At 41.9% G+C, this 24,561-nt stretch overlaps 1 protein-coding gene across 3 annotated transcripts; it reads right to left on the reverse strand.

Annotated features, from left to right (window-relative positions):
• Positions 1-5,286: 5,286 nt before the first annotated feature.
• Positions 5,287-22,393, reverse strand: FAM98A (family with sequence similarity 98 member A). Of its 3 annotated transcripts, none has more exons than XM_014266676.3 (9): positions 22,268-22,393; positions 21,818-21,896; positions 18,767-18,915; positions 17,188-17,322; positions 14,130-14,314; positions 12,605-12,685; positions 11,175-11,291; positions 8,615-8,782; positions 5,287-7,144 (listed from the first exon to the last, which is right to left on the reverse strand). In XM_014266676.3, exons 2-9 carry the CDS (start codon positions 21,868-21,870, stop codon positions 6,398-6,400), a joined length of 1,635 nt encoding a protein of 544 aa, XP_014122151.1. In that variant the 5' UTR covers positions 21,871-21,896; positions 22,268-22,393; the 3' UTR covers positions 5,287-6,397. The 3 variants fall into 3 exon arrangements, with proteins under 3 accessions (XP_014122151.1, XP_005486569.1, XP_026648896.2); XM_005486512.3 differs by lacking the exon at positions 22,268-22,393 and adding an exon at positions 22,095-22,245; XM_026793095.2 differs by lacking the exon at positions 22,268-22,393 and adding an exon at positions 21,999-22,059.
• Positions 22,394-24,561: the final 2,168 nt, after the last annotated feature.

A 24,561-nucleotide genomic window follows, 5' to 3' on the forward strand; every position in this document is an offset into this window, starting at 1 on the left:
TGTCAAACCTTATTTACAGTTTGGTCTGCAAATGCCAAAGAATACAAGCAATAAGAGTAGGTGAAAAATGCAAGTGCTTGGATAGACCCTGTAAGAGATTATTTGGCTGTTTGAGCCAAACCCACTAGGACTTTCTGTGCTTGTTTAAAACCTCTGCAAAGCCTCATGTTGCACATAAGAGAGATTCAGCTTTGCTTCCAACTTTATGGAATAAAGTGCTTGAGTGCTTCTCAAGGAGTCAGGGGGACATCTGGCTCTCTCAGACAGAAATGCAAGGTCAGGTTTGAACCCCAGCTCTCTCCTCTGCTCTAAACCTCCCCAGAGTCTTGTCCTCCTCTACCCCCCCCACCCAGTTCTACTCAGCTTTTAGGCTTTAAAAGAACAAACCAAGCTTTACAAAGAAACATCTTCCTAGACAGAAGCCATCTTCTCAGAGGCACCTTCCTCAGGCAGGTGAAGTCTTGGGCAGGGGCAGGGAGAATATACTTGCTGACCAGAACTAGTCTGAAGCATGGATTTTCCCCAGCTGGGAAAGGTGAGCTATTTTCCTTTCAGTACAGCAGATGAGCTGAGCTGCAGAGCAAGGTTAGGGGCAGCCATTGCCTAAAATTTTACATTTTTCCAAAATTAAACAGCCTGTCACCTCTGTGGACTGTTGCTCAAGGACTCCTCTACAGAAGTCAAAGTGAAACCATGTCCTACATGCCCCTCCACGTCTTCCTCATGGGAAGCCCAGAAGCCTTTGGTTGAGCAGCCACAGGAGGATCCTTGCAGCCTTGGACACTAGTCCTAGAAGCTTTAGGCAACTGTATGGGAAATACAGATTTCACATGAAAGAAAGCTGCATGTGAAGTATGCTGTACAGAGGCTGGGAAAAACCAACAAAACAAAACAAACCCCACAAAAACAACCAACCCAAAAAACTCCAAAACAAAACAAACCTCACCAAAAACAGAGAACACAAATAACAAGACAGACAAAGAATAAATGCAGGAAGAAACACACTAAGAGATCTCTTTCTCTATGTGACACCAAGAAGGGAATGGAGGAAGGAAGGAAGGAATGGAGGGAGGGAGGGAGGGAGAGAGGGAGGAAGGAAGGAAGGAAGGAAGGAAGGAAGGAAGGAAGGAAGGTAGGTTGGTTTTGTAGAGGCAGGAGAAACAAGGGTTTGTTTGTTTTGTGACTATTATAGCACAAAGAAAATCTAATCAAGGTTTGCTTCATTCAACATCAGCCTACTAACTGATGAAAATATCCATACAGCACAAAAATTAGTTCCAAGTACTTCTCAAGAAAGCCTTGACAAAAGAGCTGGCAGGGTCATTGCAGAAATGGATGCAAGTTTGGAAAAAGTTTTTGAGTTATCAGCACTGATCTGGATTTTCAAAATAAGCATTGCAGCCAACAGGGTAAACTCATTGGAAAATCCGTGCACTGCACTTTAAAGTGCTGTTTACAGCTGTGGACAATCTGGTCCTAGGAGACAGAAAAGCCATCAGCAAAAGGCTACTGCTGGGGCAGCATGAAATTTAGCCAAAATGTCTGCTTTTTCCATGAGTGGAGCTAATGCCAGAAAGTTTAAAGAGGCCTTATCACCTTCATCTCTGCTCCATGTGTGAAAACGGGTTATGACCTTCCACCTGCCCACAACATAGGCAGACTCCCTCTTTCTTTGGTTTTACAATAGTGTTTTCCTACTTTTTGTACTTGTTTTTCTCTCCTCTGTTGTGGGAAAGACCCACGTGGACAAGAGAGGAAATTACTGGACAATAATGGGGAAACAATGACACTGACAGCAGTCAGAGCTATAAAAAGCATCAAGTAAACACAAAGGAAAAATATTTTTTTTCCCTTCTACCCTTGTTTGTCGAGCCATTAGAGCTGTGACTTATTTTCAGCCAAGGAGGGGAGAAGGCAATGTTTACAGCTGGTAACAGCACTTGCTTTTCAGACTGTGTCCCCTTGAAAAGTCATAACCTGAACCAAGCAAGGACATGAGTATGCTGAGAGCCTACACAGGGGAAACACCTCAGCATACTGCTCTCCAACCCAACACTGCTGTGGCTTCGGTAGTCTAAGGGTTTGCTAGAGAAGCAAACTTGGGGTTTGATAAAGCAAACAAGGGTATGATGAAGCAAACTTGGAGTTCAGCATTAGCCAGCTTGCTTGGGACTGCTAAATCATGCTCAACACCTTAAAAATACATTGATAGATCCATACTGTTCCTGTTGTCCAGGGAAATCAGAAGTTCAGAGAGAGCAGAATCACAAGCCTAACAGTCAACACTTGGACTCTCTACTGCAGTGTAAATGTGGAAAAACTAAGACTAAATTATGTGCAATAAAAAGGTATTTGAGGACTTGTGTTTGCAGGTCTACATTAACCTAACAGGGAGCTGAATCAACTTCCAGTGCCACAAGAATTGACACAAGCCTTTTGGACACTCAAAAGTCATCAAATCCCAATGATAATCCTTATTCCCCACTGCATTCTTTTCACTTCAGCAGTTTAATTTTCATTTTCTAGGTGCATAACCTGTCACAGGGAATACTCCTACACCACAGGACTTTTCAAGCTCCAACCACTTCTACATAACTATCTACTGCCATGAATCTTGCCTCCCTTCTCCCCATTTCTATCTCAGATAGTTGACTGGTAAGCCTCTAGGTTCTAATTGAGCCTGAGGTTGGTTGAGGCACTTGCCACTTTCCTCAATTCAGATGTAAGTAAGTGTCCTGGAGACAGACAGCTGAAGCCTTAAGGTTATCCACAGGCTCTGGCTGAGAAGCCAAATCCATAGCTCGAGGAGGCCCTCTGGGGCCATCAGCCATCATGGCACAGCACCATGGAGCTACACATTTCAGGATTTTGGCTGCTGAAGTAGAAGAATCTCATCAAGAGAGCAATTACCAGCCAGCTAAAGATAAAACTACTCAGGGAGCAGCTACAAGCCAAAAGGTTCTGAGTTATGTACAGTGCAAGCTCAGTTTGACCCACTTTCCCTCCTGGCTGTGGTACTCCTTTACTGACAGTAAGAAATCAATTTTTATCTCTTCCTCAGACCTGCAAGGAAAACTCAACTATGACTACAGTGCATATGGATCATGGTATTCCAAGTCAGGGAGTAATGCACCTGATGTGGGAAGCAAGTGTGCCTCTCTCTGTCCCCACAGTTATGTTACTGCACATTGACAATGCTTGAGAGACAGTGATCCTAACACAGGGAATGGAAAGGCAATGCAAGTGAAGCCTTTAGGAAACAAGAGCTGCTAGAGAAAAAAAGGCAGATGGAAAAAACAGAACAAGATGCCTACAGCTTGTGGGAGAAGAGTGGCAAGGAACAGGAAGGCCAAGAGGAAGAACACTGTTCCCCTGGCTTGCTTACTTGCCTTTTTAATCTGCTGGAGTTCTGCTTTTGATCATGATGCACAATGAAATCAAACATGCATATCCACCACAGTCTAATAACATCCACAACCCATCTCACTTCTCCAAGCTTCTATTTAAGAGATTCCTCCCAGTGCAGCAGTGCAGAAATCATGTTTGGAAAACAGTAACTATCAGAACATCATACAGAGAATAACAAAGCAGTGGCTGTTTGCTTTCATTAATCAAAGCTGCTCTCTCCACATACACAAAGCTTGTTTTCTCTGGGGAACAAAGAAGTCACAGCACACTAGGAGGAAACAATAGAGTAAGGAAAAACAACAACAGCTGGCAGAAACAAAGTGTTTTCTTTCCTGTTGGAAGAGTAAAGCCTCCTGGTGTTGACTTCTGATTTTTTTTTTAACTTTCCCCCCCAAACAGGAATAAATTGGGACTTGGCTTATCCAAAGTCCTGGAAGTGGAAGGAGGAGAAGGAGCATATTTTGATGATAAAAAGCTATCTGTGAGGAGGAAGGGGAAGCTCCTACTCCACCCCAGCATCAATTCACCATGTCACAGTGTGCAAAGGTGAGACTCTGCACTGCAGCAACAGCTACAGCCTTGCAGAGGAACTGGCAGTTCTGGCACAGAAAGCAATCTCTGAAGGCACTGATGTAACTCCAGCAAGGGCTCTCTGAAGAGCCTCCTGAGCTTCCTCTTGCTAGGAACAAGTTTACAGCACTCTTAATGCACTGACAGAAAGCACCATCCTCCTTAAAGTGAGGAGTGTGAAGAAAAGAAGAAGCTGTTAGCTTGAAGAGATTACATTCCCAGCAAAAGGCTCTTTTAACTTGTCAACCTCTTTGCATTTGCTAGTCCAGGACTGACCCCATTGTAGGAACCCTAATTCTGAAAAAAAACCCTACTAATTATTTTTGCAGGAATGCAGCTCATCACCAGCTAATACTCATGACAAAGTATTACATGGGAGACACCTTCTCTGGACGCTGCTGCTGTAAGACATCAATAAACGTTGTGAAGCAGCAACATTCAGTTTTAGATGGTGATAATTTGAAAGGTGTTAGGCACAGATAGATGTGTATCAGTGGTTCTCAAAGACCTGAATTCAATACAGAAAGCTTTTCCCTCATCAGGCTTGCTAGATTTGTTTGAAACACTAAAGGAGAAAAGCCATTAAGTCAGATTCCCAAGTGTCTTTCTCAGGGACTTTCCCTTCCAAACCCATGAATCACTAGCAGCATCTAGTGGCTGCAATAAATCGAACAGATTTTCAGGTTGACTGTGGCATGAAATACAGGCAAATCAGTTCTAAATGATGTTTTTTACCTTATTTACATGACTCCCTTGAATTACAGCAACACCAGTGTTAGAGAGATTCTCTCAGACACTCATGTATTACTGTAAGCCAAGGAACTCCTGCCTGCATCAATCTGGATTCATCCCCAAGGACAAAACAGGTAAGACTCTGCTATGATCACAGCCTCTGCTACAGTGATCTGTGCATGGCAGCAGGAACCTACATTTCCACAACACTGCAGAGCGCCAGCAAGTTCCCAGAAGCAGCATACCAAGTTCACATGGCATGCAGGTGCATAACCTGGGAGACATGTGCTCACAGAGCCCAAGAATAACTTTACACAGCAAGACAGTACTACAAGCTGCTACACCAGGTCAGAGAGAGGAACAGAACAAAAGTCAGAGCAACTGAAGATCAGTTCCTCCCACCTGCTGCTGTTCTGACAGCCTCTCAAAGGGCAGAATGCAAGGTACAGCTGGGACAGCTACAAAATATAAAATAGGTTACAATAAGAAAAAGAGATGAAGACAGAAATCTTCATGAATTCCCAGCTACTGTAGCAACTGCTTTTTACTGTCAAGGAAAAGAAACTAAAGCAAACAGAACATACAGATACTTTTATTGCTCACCTTTTATACAACAGCACACCTTCAGCCATTTTCTTTCACAGCTTTTTGACAATGTTTATGTACACAAAAAACCCAGCAAGAAGCATTATGTGGCTTTCAGTAAAGAAAAAAACCCAAACATTAGAACACCAAACTCAGCCAGGTTTTGTTTTCTGCAGCAATAATAAAAGGGCTTCCTCCAGGCAGGAACTAATCTTCCCAGGCCGTAGTGCATTTCTTTAGAAAGACAACCCCCAAAACAAATTGCCCTAGATTTGCTGAGCCAGTGGTATTGAACTTGTAAATAAAATAAACTTCAGTTTGTCATTTCTTCTAGCTGATTTCAAGTAAAAATTAGGTTTGGAGGAGGAGCAACTTGTTTTGGATGGATGCAGGTCAGTTTGAATTGCTACACCTAACTACAGGCCTACACACACTATCGTTCACAATTTAGCTTAGTTTGAAATGATCTTTGCAGATTTTGGCGGTGGTCAGTCTTCATTGTTGAGCAGGTGGGAAAAGGTGGTTTAGCAGGAGATAAGGCTACTGAACATGGCATCCACAGTAGAGCTCAGATAACACAAAACCCCGTTTGTCAGAGTTCCCTGTGCGCGCACACACGCGCTGTAACAGCATCGTGACTGAAACAAGAGGTCAGCGAGAAGAAAAGCAACACTCCAGACTGGTTTAGAACATGTAACTCAACAATGATTTGGGGGAAAAATGCAGAAGTTCTAGTGTGTACTATAACAGACAAATTTGACAGGTCTTGGTATTTCTCCAAATCAAAATAGAAGGTAAACACAGCAGGCATATTTAGAACAAAGTGTTTTGAGCAGAGGGAACCAGTCCAACATCCAAAAAGCATGGCTATTAACTGATGTTTAGGGTGCAGGGGGTAGTGACAATGTCTTTCATTCAGACAGGCAGAGGTGGGTGGGGAAGTCTACACAAAATTGTGCTTTGCTCTATGCAAAACATCCCACCCAAAGAGGTTCTACCTGCTGTGTACAAACCTGTACTAATTCAAGCAGCATTTAAGTCAGGCCTCTGAAACCAGGTTTCTATTATGTGAGCTCTGCTGAAGTGTAAATTTTTAGCAGCCTCAGCTGGTGAAGTGTCTTCCTTGTCCAAAGCCAGATTGATTATACTGATAACCTCCATGCTGGAAGTGCTGCTCAAACTGCCCTCCTTGATTAAAGTTCTGTCCACCTCTGCCCCCCCAGCCGCCTCCTTGACCTCCTCGGCCACCGCGACCGCCACGGCCGCCCCTCCCTCCTCCACGGCCACCCCCTCGGTCACTGTGGGACCCACCATCTTGGTATCTGTTGTCTTGCTGGTAACCACCACCACCCCCCTGGTAGCCACTTCCAGAATAAGAAGACGACTGGTAGCCACCATAGCCTCCTCCTTGGTAGCCACCACCACCATGGTAGCCGCCTGTTTGAAAACCTGCATCTCTGTAGTTGCTCTCCCTGTAGCCGCCATCCTGGTAGCCACCACTTCCGCCATCTGTCCAGCCTCCTTGAAGCTTGTTTCCTCTTCCTCCTCCTCGGCCACCGTGATCATAACCACCACGTCCTCCTCGTCCCCCTCGATCATGGCTCCCTGGTTCATGACCTCCTCGCCCTCCGTACGATGAGTCGTAGCTTCCTCTTCCTCCTCGCTCGTGACCCCCGTGGTCATAACCTCCCCGCCCTCCGTAGGAAGAGTCGTAGCCACCTCTGCCTCCTCTGCCACCGCCCTGCTGCGAGCCACCCTCTGGTCTTTTCTGCCACGGTGGCATCTCAGGAGGTGGAGGTTCTATTTCATTGGGCCTTCCTCCTCTGTCAGGCACTCTGCCCATTAGCACCTGCAAAGAGAAAGGGAAAACTGCCATAGGAGTTGTGACACCTCACACAAGAGTCACATCTACTGAGACACACCACAGACAGCACCCAAAATTCCAAGGTTTTTACATCCAGGCAAGTTTTTTGTGTTTGAATGTGACAGACCTCTGTGTCCAGTTAATAAAAGTTAAACAGGGATTATCTAGTACTTGAAGCACTGCTAACAAGACAAGTCAAACAGCAGGCACATCACCATGGGCAGCACCAACACAGTCTTTCACTTAACTCTTTATTAATGCAGGGTGCTAAACTCAAATAAGCACAAGTAGAGTGTAACACACTCTCTCTCCTAACTAGTGCTCTGAGTTCCTGCAGAAGCCATTGACTTGGTAAATAAGGGGCAAAAAATTCTACTTTTCAGTGAGGAAATGGAGAAACTTAACAACAGACAGGTGTGAGACAACAAGACTCTAGAGGTCTTTACCTGTCTAAGGATGGTGTGACCTTAAAAATTTAGCAAGGCAAAACGGGACAGGACATTTGTACTGCATGAAGTTTTGAAGAAATATAACAAAGTAGCTTCAATGGAAGTAGGCCACTTTGCTATTTTATGCTACTGTTTTGGAAAACATTTAATATTGATAATGGAGATAAGTTAACAGATTATACATCAGCAGCAGGGCAGTACTGCAGACATACAGTCTGATGATAGGGTCAACCTGTCTTACTACTTAATTTCTTTCATGCCAACAACACTAAAAAGGTGCAGAAATTATTTGGGTTGGATGGGCTGTGGCCAAATCAGCACACCATATGCCCTCCTAAATTAATTAGAATTTACCAGAGGTACAGTTGGCACTCAAAAGGTAGGAGAGCATGCACCTATCCCCACAACTTTAAAGCAGCAAGTATGCTGCTGTACATAGCTACTGAGCTGCAAGCTCAGCATATATACTTTTTTGAACTTATTACTCATGTAAAATCAATTTTTGAAACACGGGAAGTTGTTTAGTCTAAGTCATGTTTCTCCTATGTCATTATTAGAACTATACACTTGATTGCAATCTATTTGCGTACCTAGGGCAATCTAATTTGTGGGATCCTTGCCTTGTGATCTTAGTACATTCTATTTACACAGACCAGAAACAGAGTTACTATGCAGATGCTATTTTAGACATGGTGGCAGAATCAGGCAGCAGTGGAGTAATGGCTTTTGTAATTCTGGCAAGACAGAGCAGGCCTACTCGCACTGTAAGCAATCCAAGGTATTTCAGCAATTTTTACTGCCCCAAAGAAGGGACACTGTGAACCTCAAAAGCTGAAACTGCACTATCCATAGTCCACTGATGCATTATCTGCAATACATAAACACCAAGTTTCTTATCCTTTATTTCCAAATGCACTTACAATCCTGAAAAAAAAAATTGGATTTATTACTACATTCAAGTTACTTAAATATTCTAAAAGAACAAGACATTTGTCCCCAAAGGTACCTTATTAATGGCACATGCAGTCTTCTCTCGGATGGATCCACTGCTTGTTCTCATAATCTTGGACAGATCCTGCCGAGCTGCCAAGAGATTTGCAATTGATATAGTGCACTTAGTAGATAAGAGGGCACGTTTTGGCTGGTAGACTTTAGCCAGTTTTTCTGTTTGACTCTGTTGGAGCAAAGAAAAATAAAACTCAGTCAGTAAAAGCAATGGGACATCTCATGAAAAGAATCAAATCAGCACTGAATAACAAGACACTACTGCAAATAGAACAAAAATTTAATATAAAATCAGTGAGAACCACTTTATAACTGAGGATTATTTCAATCAAACTAGCATTTGTCAAGTGAATTTATTAAGTAAATAGGAAACACAATTCTGACTGAAATGCCAAGAGACCAATGAGCTGACAATTTCAACAACATACACATCAGACTGTATTACTTCCAGGCAAACACAGAACAGAAGTGTGCCATATAGTTACATGAATTACTGCTAAAATCCAGAAGCCGCTGAAAGTGAAACACATTTGTGTTTAGCCTCCAGACCCCATTCTGTGCCTTCACCCTGACCTGCACCCATTCCAGCTGGGCCAGCATTACCCCATCTCCAGCAATTATCAGCAGAAAAAGGTCCTGCTAACTCATTTCACCCTACATTCCTGTCAGCTTCTTCACAAAGACAAGGCACCAAGAGGGCCTGGCAGAGCTAGAAATGAGATCCTACACTCAACTTAGCCAGAGTGGTTAATGCTGAAAGGCAGTAGAGGAAGAGACATTGCATATAAGGCACTCTTGAACACCTCAAAAGTTTTCCAGCTGAGACACAGGACAAATCTGTGCTACCACACATGAGTTACTACACAAGTTACAGCTCTCTTCAGTCATCAACACATTGTAGTGTGTGATGCAGATTGCAATGTGAATGCAGATGATGGCAGTGGGGACAGGCAAACCAGGTTTTCCAACATATCTTAACAGTGCAAAAACTTAAAAGCACATTTTAAAATCCTAAAAAATCTTGTTTTCCATTCAAAGGCAGAAAACTGGGATATAGACCTGGCTAAAGGTAGGAGAAGCAAAAGTATTCACCAGTGCGTTTCTCTAGTACTTGTGTGTTTTTCCCTGGTAAGTTTGACTCAGCTCTGAGCACAATATTTTGGTCCTATGATACTGTTCTAGGTGAAAATTGAAATTTTAAGTTAAAAAAAATCCCTAATAGTGGACTGCAAGGGTTTTTTCCCTGGTGTTTCCACTATCTGGAGAAGTGGCTATTTAGTCATGTGATTATATTCTGATACTTTTCAAATAAAAATAAAATTATCATATTTCTAAAACTTACTGTTAAAACAAACTCTTTTGTGTGTCTGGAATACTACAGCAACATTCTCCAAATTTGTATTGTTATGCTTCAAAAAAAATTTTGCATTTTAATAGATATAAATGCATATACACAATTTGTGGGTTTTGTGAAAATATTTTGTTTAACTAGTCAAGTTCAAAACTATCTGATAATTCCTAGGAAGAAACACAAAACCTCATGGATAAAGATGCCAAAGCTGTAACACAATTAGAATTCCCTGTTTTAAAAACATAATTCACACTTTTGCTCATTTGTATTCACTATTAAAATATTTAAACCATCAGATAGTTCTTCAGTCATCTACTAAAAAGCTTAAAGAGAGAGTACACCATTAGAAGCCCTACTCAGATGATGAAACAAAATGGGACAGGTCACAGTTTATTATTAAAGTGTAGCTGCTTTTTGAAAAAACATTTATGAAGAAAAAACACTCAATGATTCTATGTGTCATAGTTTAGCACTAGTAACTGTCTCAAGCACTGTCAGCAGTATACTTAATACCATGTTAGCACATCTGGTTTAGTTCTGGAAAATAAATTACATGTACTATTTTTTTAAATCCTGTAATTTCTTTCTGAGACATAGGAAGTAGGGAAATCATGTAATGATTTCTAAAAGCAGAATATGTATCATGTACTCAAGGGAGAACAGATCTCATGTCCCAGCCATTTGCACAGTTCAGAGACAAAAGAAGCACATAAAGCATTACTCTGTCTATAAGGTAAGAACAAGTAGTGCCTTAGCAGCTTTTCTCATCTGCATCTGTGGAGTTGTGACTGCAGACACACTTAGAGTTAAGGAAATCTGATTGCTGGACAGCACAAAGTAAGATAAGATAAGGGATGGTCAACAGGAAGGTGCTTTTCTACCACCACAAGACACAGCACTTAATAGTTCACATTATGGTACCCAGAACACAGCTGGATCAGTAATCTCTACTTTTTCCAGTGGCTTTGGTGTGTAGCTACACACAGTCTGATGTCTCATTTTACAGACTGATTTAAAATCCAACAGTTCTAAGTAAAATATTTTTACTCCTCTTCCATTGTCATAAACCTCTTTAGAAAATCAAAACAAAACCAGACAACTCCTGTGACTATTTCTAACTCATGAAGGACAAAACAATGATGCAGTTTTCCAGAGATACTTATAATAAAGTGTTACCATCAACTAGGACCTCACAGCAAGCTGTCTGTACCTTAGCTCTGTCTGACCAGCCGAAGGATTGCACAGTAACATCCAAACGTTTTACTAACAGTTTTCTTCGGACTTCGTATTCATTGGCTATGGCTTGATTAATTGCTTCAATTTTTTCCTGAAACAAAAATTTGCAAACAATCTATAGATTAAAGTGTCTCTACTTCATAAACTATGTGGATGGAAGAGAGTTTAACACAGAGATAATATGCGTGGCTTAAGACTGCAATTATCTACCTTGCCAAATGGACTCACAGCCAAGCTGTGCCTGCTGATGTTATTTTCCTGAAGTTTCCATGGCTCATGTTCAGCCTTCTACCATTTCTAACAGCACAAAAACTGCACACACTGCTGAGGCACTTCTCAACATCCACCAGGACAGAGAAACAAAGGTGAGAAGATACTACAGGCAACAAGCAGAAGCAAGGGTATACGTAACTTGTAAGAAACAGGATGTTTGTGCCTTCTTAAAAAGTAGAAAGCTTAAGGATAAAGATAGAGCAAAGATAAAGGACTGAAAGTAAGCACAGTACTGCAAGAGGATCTTGATTAAAGCACAGTCTGCATACAGGCAAAACAACAAAGTGCTCTACAGGAAAAAAATCATCATGAGAAACAGCTGGTAGCAGACAGTGTTTAGTTAGAGCAGCAGGTGAGATATGCACCATTAGAGCACATTTATATTTATGTGCATTTAGAGAGGCCTGGCTGGAGGGAGGGCAGCAGGGCCTTCTTTCAGTCTCAATAATACAAGCACTGAAGGAAGCAGGCTGCTGGGGGAAGATTCACCACTTAAGTGCTTCAGCCTTAAGTTAGAGAGACAAGAGAGACCTGAAGCCTTGCAGCAGCAGCCACAGCTGTGAGCTGGGAGCAGCAGCAGTGACTAACCCAGGCACCATGCTCCTAGCACAGCAGGTGACAAGTCCCAGCTGGAGAAGATCACACTTTGCAGCCTGGGTGTACAATGTCTTTCCCAGCCCCTACCTGCATACTCTCAGCCTCTTGGAGAGGCTGTGAAGGAAGCAGACTACTCCAAGTGACAAAAAGAAGGGACATTACGAACAGACCCACAGCTTAGCTAAAAAGAAGCCCCAGAAGCAGACATGCCACCTTCTCAGCAGGACAAGGACACACAGACAGGGCTGGTAAAGGGCAGGAGAGGAAGGCTTAAGCTACTGCACAAGCATGTTGGTCAGTACCACCACTGCAGGTCTCTCCTTTTGGAAAGGTTTAACCTGCACCTGCACCTAGGGATTCATGAGTCTAAGATCTTATCAGTTGCTGTACATTTAGTGCACCAACATTTACATTATACTGCAAGAAATTATCTTCTCATATTCAGAAAGAGAAAAAATCATTTTGCAACACACAGGATCAATACTTTCTACATTTGAAAAAGGGAAATGGGCTTTAATACCTGCAACTACTCACCCAGTGAGCTGGTCCCAGTTGTTTCTTTAATAAAGGTTTTCCAACATGATTAGGTGGAACCTTTGCTAGAGTTTCCTTCAGCTGTTAGGAGACATGTAAAAATATAAGCTTTGGCTAAAAAAATTAGTTTTTTAAGATTCAAATTAAAGGAGAGGACCGTTGGACAGTGAAAGGCATGACACAGCAACCTCCAATATCAAGTTATTTTCTCTGGAACAGAGAGCCAAGCATACTTCTTCTGGAAAGTAACTGTTTTTAGATTTCTGGTAGTCTCAGCTATAATTATTTAAAAATTAAGAGAAGGGACTGTAGAATAGATCAGCAGCAAAAACAAAGACACCGTGAGGTGTCTGCTACTCTTGAAGCCATAAGGATTATTATACACATCATATCTTTAATCCAGAAAAGATATAATTTTTTGTACCCACAATTGTATCAAAAAACTTATTTTAAGATGATGTAAAATGTAAAATGATACAAAGAAGGGCCCCTCTTTACAATCAAAAGGAGAAAAATCTTTAGTATAAAATTTTAACTATCTTGCATTTTAGGAGTTTGGATACAAATTATCTATCTCATCTCAAAATTACTAAGGACTTCAAGGGGGAAGTATGGAGTGGCAGTGACAAAAGCTTCCAAAGCAGTTTGGGAAAAAACCACCAACCTGTTCATTCCAGCATGTGATCTAACACATTCAGTGACCTGGTTTTCCAATGATACTGAGCCAAATTTATTCAAGATTTTAAACCTAAGTGCTTTCAAATAGCACTGTTTTGGGGAGCTTTGTAATCACAGAATATTCTGCACTGGAAGGGATCCATATCTGTTCTTTAAAGTTAGGGAATGGCAGAAGACAACCCTTATCTACTGTTCTGCTCTCCCCTATCCTGCAAATTAAGTCACTAAAAGTGATTTAAAAGCTTTCTGTCCCCAACCATTGGTCTGTGCATTGGACAGTCCATTCAATTTAATTTCTCTGATTTATAAGAGTTACTCAGAAGTAAATTTATTTAAAAAAAAAAAATCACAAAATCCTGGAGAACACACACATGCAAGGAATAAAAATAAATGGAATCACAAGAAATTATGAAGTTTAGGGAGAAGGAGTTAAGTTTTACTTTTGCTACACCACCTTTTAACCAAAACATCTTTAAACAATAGGCTCCCATACAAATTTGTTTAGGTGTATTTCTTGAAAAACATTTCTCTTTAACATTCTTCCTGAGGCCTAAGATTAGCATTTTCTATGTATTCTGCAACAAGTGATGACATCAAAACCTAGAGCAGTCACCCTGAAAAGCGATGATAGCAACAGTCCTAGACCTCATGCCTTGGCATGGAAAAAGCCTTGAAAATAATTTTCAAAATTCTGACTCTTTGCATATGCAGTAAAACACCTCAACTCTCCTTCACAATCCAAACACTGGAGTTTCACAAGAGACAAATCTCACCCAGGTAGCAGACCTATTTTCCATCAAAACAACAACATCATAAATATTCCAATTTTTCTTCCTTTGGATCTTACTTTTTTTTCAATTCCGCTGAAGAACTGGAACATTGTTATGTTGGCGGGAGGCTTGGACATGCCTAAAGCAATGCAGATGCCTTTCAGCTCCTGAAAGACTTCGCTGCCACCCCCTTCCTGGGCTTTTTTAGGAGGGGCATTCACACACAGCATTCTGGCAGCTTCCAGTTCTGAGATGAGGTATGCTGGGGTAAGAAAAATTAGATTTGACCATCAGATATTAAAATGTTATTTTAGAGCCAGTGAAAACTCAAGTGCTTACAACCAACAAATGTGCAAAGTGACTGTTTTAGGTAGAAGGAGGAATAGAAATTTTGGATCTACAAAATTTCTTGCATCTTCAAGATATCTTGTATCTTAAATTTTCTTGTATCTTCAAGAGCACTCATATTTACAATTACCGAGTTTGGTGCTAGAAACACAACAAACAGAGGACAGGTTTAGTACAACCAATTAAAGCCTGGAAAAAATCCCTATGATTCCAGCAAGTATTAATCCCAAAGTTCAACAGAGCACAGCTCTTTTCCTTCAGGTTTTGCCCAGCAAAGACAGGAAATTAGGAACATGGAAACAAGCAGGATGAGGGACTGAGATGTGTATTTTAGGGAAGACAAGCAAGCACTTCTTGAGGCTCTAGGAAACAAGCAACGTAATGAGTAGAGAGAAGTGAAATGTCAGATGAATCTCCTCTACTTCTCCATACAAAATGTAGAGTGGAAGAACAATCCCACTGAGAAGCACTACTGAGAATTCATGTTTACAATAACTTCAGAAAGGAAGGCTGTAATGATGAAATAGAAGCTAGAATGGCTGAAATTTTCTTCAATATCAGAGCTGTAAGAGCCTACCATTACATTGTAACTCCATCAAACAAAAAGAGAAAAATAAAAATTATAATTTCTGAACACAGCATATGCCCAGAATTTCAACATCAGATGTCATTTACAATGATATAAATTTACAATTATATAAACAGCCTTTGTTTGCAGGTGTCAGAACTTTAAGGTTCGAATTTTAAAAAAAGCACAAGTTTAACAATACTTTTCTCATTAATCATAGGGAGTGACCATAGCAATAATATACATAAACACTTCAAAAAATAAGAAAAACTGATACTGCAGACACACTTGTGAGCAGAGAAGTAAACCCAGAGATACACAAAAGAAGCTTATTATTTATAAAACTGGGACAGATAAAAAGATTAAGAAAAGAACACAGCATTTTAATGATCTCTAGAATGTCATCTGCTAAAGATACAGAATATCTTATAAATAAAAAAACCTCTTAAAATACATAGAAGAGTGAAGCATCCTTTGTAAGTTCTTTCAGCAACACTTTATACAGGTTTTTCTTACGCTGAACTTTCAATTATTTACACTCTTTTCAGGCCTACTGAAAAAGAAACTAGCAGGAGAATTTTGTCTCAAAAATTTAGAGATCATATTTAAGCTATCTTCAACCTCCCCTAACAATGACAGAAATTTTGAAGTCTATCACTAAGATGAAAGTCCTTCAGATAGCCATTCTTTTTTTGCACAACTTTTCTGAACCAGCCTGAAACTCTTGTACTTTCTGTTTTGCAGATGCTAGCGCCTAACATTGCATTCTAGTGATGCTGCACATCAGGAAAATCAATCCTAATTACTTGGGTTTATTTGGTGTTTTCATCTCCCAGCAATACTGCTACATCTTCCAACTCTGCTGCATTTCATTAAAATGTAAAATACCCTGGCATTTCACCACAGGGTTATCCTGTTTCTCCTGAAAAAAGCTAGTTTTATGGCTCACATGCAAGAGGATACCTAATAAGTTCACTTACCACAGCTAAAGAAAGCTATGCTGCTATGGTGGTACACAAAAAAGGAATTTGGCACTACTGCAATTTCACATTTGACAGTAAACACAGCATTCCTGCCAGATGGGATACCAGAGTTCAGCTCCTGAACACGGCCTTATATTACCAAAATGTACATCCCAAAGGACCTCTGGGATAAACTGTGTGTCACAGACAAGCCAAAGTTATTGAATGGCTTGGCTTACAGAAAACAAGCTGAAGAGAAGATTGTTTGAGCTACAAACTATTTCAAATGAAACAACTACCTCACTTCATCTGACATTTTTAAACATGCTATAAGAAATATTCAGATTAAGCCTACTCATCTTTCTCCTACTGTTGAAATACAGGAACCTACTCTGTAAATAATTTCTTGTATCTCAGAAGAAGGCAGAACTAAATTTCTGTTTTGAAAAGTTAAAGAACCAGCAGCAACTGAGGAAGCAAATAAAACATTACCTCATCTTGATTTTAAAATTAGGTTAAAATTAGCACTACAGTTTCTAACTCAAGCTTATATTTTTTTATTGTAATGTGAATTAATATTACACACCTTTTACAAATTCAAGTAATATTTCTTCTCCTCTAACATTCATAAGGAGAAAAAAAGCAATTCAGCTATTGAGATCTGATGAGTGGAAAAGGAAAGTCATCACCATTGCTAATGTTAATTTCCTTTCAATCAGCAGAAAGCAACAGTGAAGTTATTTACTAAGGATGTTGATCAAAAGAACTGGGAGCTGGAATAAAACATTCTCTCCTTCATAACAATTCCAACTGCTGTCAGTGTAGGAAAATGCAAGTTTTGTTGCACCTTGCAAGTCATCACACTGGGAGCCTCTAAAATTATGATCCATCTGATGTTAGTGGTCATTTTTACAACCATGCTAAGTAGAGTTCAGTGGCTAAACTCTGGCAGAAGTCTTCAAATAACTCCTTCTTTGTTGTGCCTTTTAAGAAGTGATAGGACAGGCTTTTTGCTCGTGAATATCAAAAAGGTTAACATTCAAAATATTTTCCCTCATATACTGGGTACATATTGACTGGTAAACCCACAAGTATAATACTCTGATGCTGTAAATTACCTAAAAATATGCATTATTTTTACTGTATCTACAGTGTAGTACATTGTGGTAAAGAAACCAGTACCTCACCAAGTGTAAGAAACAATACTATAAATCTTGCAGAAAATCAGGGTTGCTTGCAAGCACCCTTTTAACTTACTAAGCAGCAAGAGACAGTTCTTTTGATTATGGAGGCGTTTTGTCACATCTCCTGATGTTAATGATGCATATGGACAGTTCATTTCAGACAGCAGCCCACTCATTTCAAGCTGAAATTCTTCTGCTTCATTTGGACCTTAAAAAGAAAATAATAATAATTCACTCACTGCTAATATATAGGGGGTATGATTAGAATGAATTAGCTATTTAAAAAAAAATATTTTGCTCAAGTTGCTATTTAACATTAAGACCCATTTTTAATGGAGGCCAAGTGCATTTCTTGGGTTCCTCCAAGACACAGTACAACCTGTTTGGATCCATGATATGCTCCATTAATATAAAATTATGTTTCACTGACAGCTTTTCCAAGCTACAACAGAAAGATACTGGCAACTTCTACAATGAAAGGGACATTAAAAACTATTGTGAATAATAAATGTGGCTTATGAGTTCTCACTTTTTTCTATTATTTCTCCCTGTAAGCTCACATTTGTCAACTGATTTTATTTCATATCAATATCCTTTAAAAATAAGGAAGTCACATAAACCAAACTTTTGACTGATATTTCTGCCAAAAATTACTGAAACTTATCAGAATTTGTTTGGTAAAAAAGGCAGTGATGAGAAATAACTTTTTTTTATCTTTTGGAAAGAGACTTCACTCCCAAATGTCTGTTATTTCTAAATCCAAGACATAGAAAATGAAGGTAGGACTTCATAGTACTGCAGCTAACATGTTTCTGTCACTGTGTTTAAAGTACTTGAGATAGGTGTTGGAAGACTTCCAGATTGTATCTTTACATAAAACAAAATATAGGAACCTTGTACTACTAGAAGGGGTGAGATACTGTATTGTTTCAGAGAAAGAATGAATGTCAAAAATGGAGAGAAAGGAAAGTAACAGACGTTGAGGTAAAAGGCAGCAACCTTTGGCCATTGAGTAAATACAAAGCTAAGCTCATAAAGGCATTATGAGTTAATATATTAGATATTCAGGAATGTGGATTATCACACCAATTTAATAATTTAATCTGTAGATTGTCATGACTAGCTAACCAAAATTAACGGGGTTTTTTTCTGAATGCTATGGTTTGCTTCTTCTACCAAAATGAAAAACAATCATTTTCAGGCTCCTTCTCAAAAATTCATAGCAAGCAGAGAGTTAAGAGAACTAACAGTAAAAAGAAGATATGGTTACTGTAGACACAAGAATGTTACCTTGAAAGTAGTATTACTGACATCAAAATTACAAATAGAAGCATTGAAATAAAAGTATTCTCACAATCTACTAAAAACCCCACTAGCATTAATGTTTCCCTAAATCCATCTAAGAACTTTAAAAAACAATATGGTTGAAAAATTAACAGAAAAAGCTAATTTCAGAAGAAAGACTCTTTGATCACCACTATTATTTCAACCTCTACTAGCTGTTCATCAGGCGAACTTGAGGTGGAAAATATCCAAAATCTGGCAGTGTGCAGACAACACTCCCTGGTACAAGAGATATGGGCAGCCCTAATCTCTGTGGCCTGCAGGAACACACACTAAGTGCATGTTTGTGTGGAGTTATGACCACTTACTGTTGGTTGCCTGCACATTCTCCTCCAGTTTACAGAAGAGCCGTAACTCAGACACCAGCCAAGCGCAGAGTTTGGTGAATTCAGGGGAGCTGGCTCCATGGGAGACCGCCTGAGCCAGCGCGCCGTCGTCTAACAAGGGACCTTTGTAACTGAGAGGGAAAACAAAAGCGCAATTTATTAATCTCTGCTGGGACCAGAGTCCTTGGACAGATTTATTTTATGCGGGATACATATTGAGAGCTACAGCCACAACACATCTGCAGTGCTGATCTCATGGAATGGTGATTCCTGGACCGAACTGTAGCAAGAACCACACTGAAAACATCAGAGCAAACTCAGATTTTGTGTGCACTTTAACTTACCATCACAGAGACTGTGTCACAAAATATCATCATCAAAGGTTTCCTCCAGGAGGATGTTACCATGTACAGCAGCAACTTCTCTGCCTCCACCTCCTGAAGTTGTTACTGACAACAGACCTATCCCGGGCAACTGCAGTCCCAAGGAATCCTTCCTGAGCTCTCCATGTGGGATAATTACTGCTGAACAAGTGCATCTTTTCTGTCACTTCCTATCATGCATGAAAGGGCTCTTTACAAAACAAAGCCTTTGATGGAAATATTACAAAACTGATCTGCATAAAAATATCATCTCTTGACAAACCAATCTCCCTAAATATACACAAGAAAAATTAATGGAATTAGTTCTTTACATAAGCAAAATAAGCCAAAAATCAGACCTAGTGTAAGAAAACATGAGTTTATAGATGAGATCTTAGAAAACAGCTTTCAGGACATCTGTGTACTGATAATCTCTCAGAGGGAGAGTGAAGAGCAGGGAGAAGGCTGCCTTATCAACCAGGTAGAAACACAAGTCAGAGTTTACCTCAGTATTTTAGATAAAACATGTACAATATTATTTTGATATACTGCCCCCAAAAGAGACAGACATCCAAGAGTGCTCATAACCAAATGAAATCTCTCTTGGGAACTTCCAGGTAAAGTCACCCACCACATCACAACAATCCAACAAGTCCAGGCAACTGTTGGCAAACCTCAGCAATAATAAAATATCTCAAATTGAAATGTAATTCTCCTCACTCTGCTCCTGTGCTTAATACCACACACAAAGGATTTGGCCTTCACTCTAGTGGCCTGTTACTTCAGCCAAGGAAGATGAAGAAGCCACACTCAAAAATAACTTTTACCTCACAGAGCAGCTCGATTGGTGCCACAGTTAATCTACTGGCAGCTGGTGGGAAGCTGTAATCTCATGTATTACAGCCCTACTGCATGACACAGTAGGCTGGATGCTTCAAGAGGATAATCCGAGCAAGCTCCAGTCCCACCCCACAGACGTCTCAGGCCTACATGTGCAGGTCTGGGAACAACTGGGGCTCAGAACAGAAGCAGCCAGTTATAGGCCAAAGTAGAAAGGAAGCAATGGCAAGCCTTTTGTTTCGGCAGGACTGGGATTTCAGTCCCTGCTCAGATCTTCTAGAGGCATCTTTTCTACAATTTTTCTTTAGCAGAGGTAATATCTTGAGCGTGTTATTTCTTAAAATTATGACTTCAGCCACACATCAATCTGGCCAATAATCCAACTTGCAGATTCCTAACTGCAAGCAGTTTTTTCCCTTCTGTTTCTGCCAACGGCACGTGTTCCAGAGCTATGCTCCCTTGGGTAACATTGTGCTATCCCATCTGTTTGCTTTTTCAACAGTTCAGCAAACTGATGCACAAGACAAGAGGCGTCAGTTCAGATGCTCGAGGCATCTGAACACCTCGAGCACAATTACAAAAAGAAACAGCTCTCTAACATGTAATGCTATGAGAAAAATCAAGTGATATATTAGGAATATCTCCAGTTTCTGATGAATAAAAGTAAGTTGAACCACGAAGACCACAGAGCTACTCCCAAAGCAGAAAGCCTCAAACACCCCAGTCTTTCCAGACAGCAAGAATCAGAATTCCTTTAGACACATGCAATAGTTTCCCAGTTGTTACCAATGTTGCTGAGGTCTCGTGTCTTTCATCCTCCAAATTTTCTCTTTTTCACTGTTGTCAATTTTGCTTCATATAACTTACTTGTTCAACTGCTTTCACTGTTTGCTTTACTTATTTATGTAATAACAGAAATCAACAACACTTTCTGTCTATAACTGCACAAATCACAACTCCTTCAAGCCACTAGTATCCTTTCAAGCACATGACAGAAAAAAGAAGCCAATCACAGTATTTTCATTGTGGCAGAGCTGCCTTTTCACATTTCAGTCAGAGAAATATCTGCTAAGACAGAAGCCTATTTGTCAAGCTTTGCAACTATCACCACAAACCTAGCCTGGAAATACAATCTTTGCTGGAGCATAATGACTCTAGCCACAAAGTGATTTATGGGAATGGGGCCAATGTCAGTAAATACAGCTGTGTACAAGCAACCAGCAGTAGAGGTGAAATAGTAGCTGCCTGTCCTCTGAGCTCAACAGTTTACAGCCCTGGGAGCCTACAGCAGGACGTGTTCTCCACGCTCTCCCTTTCATACTTTTGCAACCTTTCCGGACTCTGACAAAGTAACAGGTTTACACAGCAAAAGGTTCCCGGGCTATATCACCCTTTTAAAAATGTAAAGAAGAAAAACACTTGCTCATTTGCAATTCTTTTGAAATTGTTTTTACTCTTCCCTCCCAAAAACCAATATGAAGCCTGAAAATTTTCTTACTGTCTGAGGTATCTCTTTATCCTGTCCCACCCTCAGCTAGGGCCGCTGTGCAGAACAGAGCAGCAAGAGACCATGTGGCATCCCAGAATCAGGGGGATCAGCTCGCACGGAGAAGGGACTCACTGGCCAGGGCCGTGCAGCTGAAAGCCAGCCCGGCTGCCTTGGGGCACCATTACCATCCGGCTCTGACCCAAAGGGGCCGTTCCAGGCGCTGCCCCGAGCCGCGGCCCTCCGGAGCGGGGCGGCGCCGCCTGTGCGGGGCGGACAGCGGCGCCGTGTCCGTGAGGGGGCCGCCCTCCGCTCCCGGCCCGCACACCAGCCCCGGACACGTACCCCAGGTCCTCCAGCGACTCCAGCACATCGTTCTCCAGGAGCTCGAACTCCATCCTGCGGCGGGGCACGACGGGTGGACCTGCGCGATACGGCACTCAGCGCTACCGGTACTCGCACTCCCACCATCCGCCATTCCCCCCTCCTCCCCATCCCGGCCTCGTGGGGGAGACTCAGCTCTCACCCCGTGCCGAGCGGCGAGACAGCGCTCCCGGCGCCGCAGCCCCTGTCCCCGCACCGCCCATGCCCGCCCGGCGCTCCGAGCCCCGGCCGCACGCACCGCGCTCGCAGCTGCGCCGCCGACTGCCGGGTTGGCATCTCAGGGCGGGGAGCGCGGCGCCGCAGGCCCCCGGCCTCCCTCTTCACCCGGCTTCTCTAGGGCCGCCCTCCCCGGTGCCTGACCGGCACCGCCTCCGTCCGCGGCGGTCTCCGCCTATCTGCCGGCCGAAGTACCTTTGCTAAAGTGGGACACGGGTGCGAGACCAGAGAACGGCCGGTTTTGTGGGAGAGAAGCCCGGGACGAACCAAGGATCTCACTTTTGTGTTCAGGCGCCGGCGCGGGCAGACCCGGAAGCAGGACTCCTCCCTCGCCGCCGCGCAGCCCGCGCAGGAATGTGCTGCGGCCGGCGGCGTCGCGGCAACGGGCGGGGCAGGGGGAGAGGACGGGGCGGCGGAAGGGTCAAACCGCGCCAGAGAGCGAGAGTGCGTCCCCACCCGCCAGGACCCCGCGCCACGGCCAGGACCACAAATCCCGGCATGCCTTGCGCGCGACACAGCCTTTCGCCGAGGGCGCCGGGTGCCGAATAAAATCAATAAAATCATCAAATCAATAAACGGAAGCCGTTTTAGTTCAATTACTAAATGGAATCCGCGGGTCTCGTTTGTCCCTCTGCTCCGTGGCCTGGCGGCGCGGGCTACAGTAGTGTCGCGGCCGGGCCGTGGCGTTCAGGGGCGCTGAAGGCAGCGCTGCGCGGGCTGAGCCTGCCCGACCACAGAAACTCCTGGAAGCGACGCTGGAGAGGCTTCCTTAGAAAATATTTTAAATTCGGGAGGCAGGGGAGGGGTGTTAACAGCGTTCACTCTTTCCAGTTGCTCAGCATGCTTCGAGGTGTGAAAAATGCGTATTGTGTGATTAGCTTCTTGCAAATACTAAAATATTATATGTGTTGTGTTAGAAAGTTATACTGTATTAATTTTCTTAAGTAGTGTGTTAAATATCGTTTTAGGTTATAACAAAATGTTAAAATAGAAACTATGCTATGTAGGATACTTTTTTTGAAGAAAGGAATGAGGTACTTGCACCAAGACAGAAGCCACAGGACACCTAAATCTTTCAGAGAAAGGGAATTTATTGCCCCATTATCAGAAGAAACTAACTTCTTCCTGCCTCCCTCGGGCAGGATGGCACTGTTAGGATTAAGAGGAAGAAGTTGACACTGACCAGACAGAATCCTGTGTTTGAATGGAATTTATACATCATGTATGAGATGTATGAATATGCAACAGGTTATTGTTTTTAAGGGTTAATCCTCTGTTAACATGTGTCCTTTTTGGGCTTATATTGCCCAGAAAAAGGTACCCGGAGGTCTGTAACTCTTTGTTTCTATTGTCTCATATTGTCCTAATCCAAATTGTCCAAATATTTTATTACTCTAATTATATTGTTATTTTTGTAACCATTTTATTACTATTAAACTATTAAAATTTTAAAAAGAAGTGAGTGGCGTTTTTCAGAGGGAAAGCCGTCCCCGTGGGTGCAGATCCATGCCCAGGAAAGTGAGCTCATTTGTGGGGCCACAGGGGATGATCCTGCCCGCTCCCTGCAGCCCTGCCCCCCTGCCCGGGACACAGCAGTCCCACAGAACGCACATCAGGAAAGGAGGCACGGATAAAAGGATGTGTTGGGATGGTTACAGCATGCTAGGGAAAGCCAAAACCACTAGTGCCAAAAATTATGCCAGTCTGTCACCAGCAGCGAGCTGGTGCTGCAGGAGGGGAGTCCTGTTCTTCGTGAAACTGCCCTTGGCAGGCACAAAGCAGAAAAGCTGCACTCAAAATATGAAGGATCTTGTAGCCTGAAGATAAAGGAGGATAAAGAGTAGGGATCTTAGGCACCAGTTCTATTACTAAAGACATGTCAGTCTACACATTTGGAGGAAAATTGCCTCCTAAAGACTAAAAGCTTAGTGTCAAAGGAATAATGCAAGCATTCTGCTTTGTGTATTTGCTTCCAGTTGTATAGTGGTTAGTACAGTGTAGCCACGGCCTGCTTTAGTTTTTTAAAACAAAAAGAAATAAAGAGTTCTGGCAAGCTGCTTAATCACTGCTGGGATGGGAGAATGACCTGATTTTCCTTTAGTCCATTCATTTTCAATTCAAAGCATCTCAGGTGTTGTGCTTGGCAGCCTTGCCTGGGTGGATAGTCTAAACTGGAGAACTGGGCAATTGGGATTTTCTTCACAAATTCAACACTGCTGCTTAAAGCTTGTGACCTTTTGCTTGTTTGGTTGACTTGGGGATTCTGTTTGTTTTTTGTTTTGTTGTTTTACTTTTGGAGGTTTTTTGGTTTTATGTAATGGTTACATTCACCTTGCTTGCATTTGTGGAAGTGTACAAATCTGGGCAGTAAGTCCACAGTCTGATCCTGCTCAGCTGCTCATGGTCATGATAATGGTTAGCCCTTATTTCTGAATCTTCTTTTATCTTTTCTAAATATAGGGTTTAAAAGCATTCACAGGAGCAAGCAG

The sequence above is a fragment of the Zonotrichia albicollis genome, chromosome 3, assembly GCF_047830755.1.
Source record: "Zonotrichia albicollis isolate bZonAlb1 chromosome 3, bZonAlb1.hap1, whole genome shotgun sequence".
Classification (NCBI taxonomy): domain Eukaryota; kingdom Metazoa; phylum Chordata; class Aves; order Passeriformes; family Passerellidae; genus Zonotrichia; species Zonotrichia albicollis.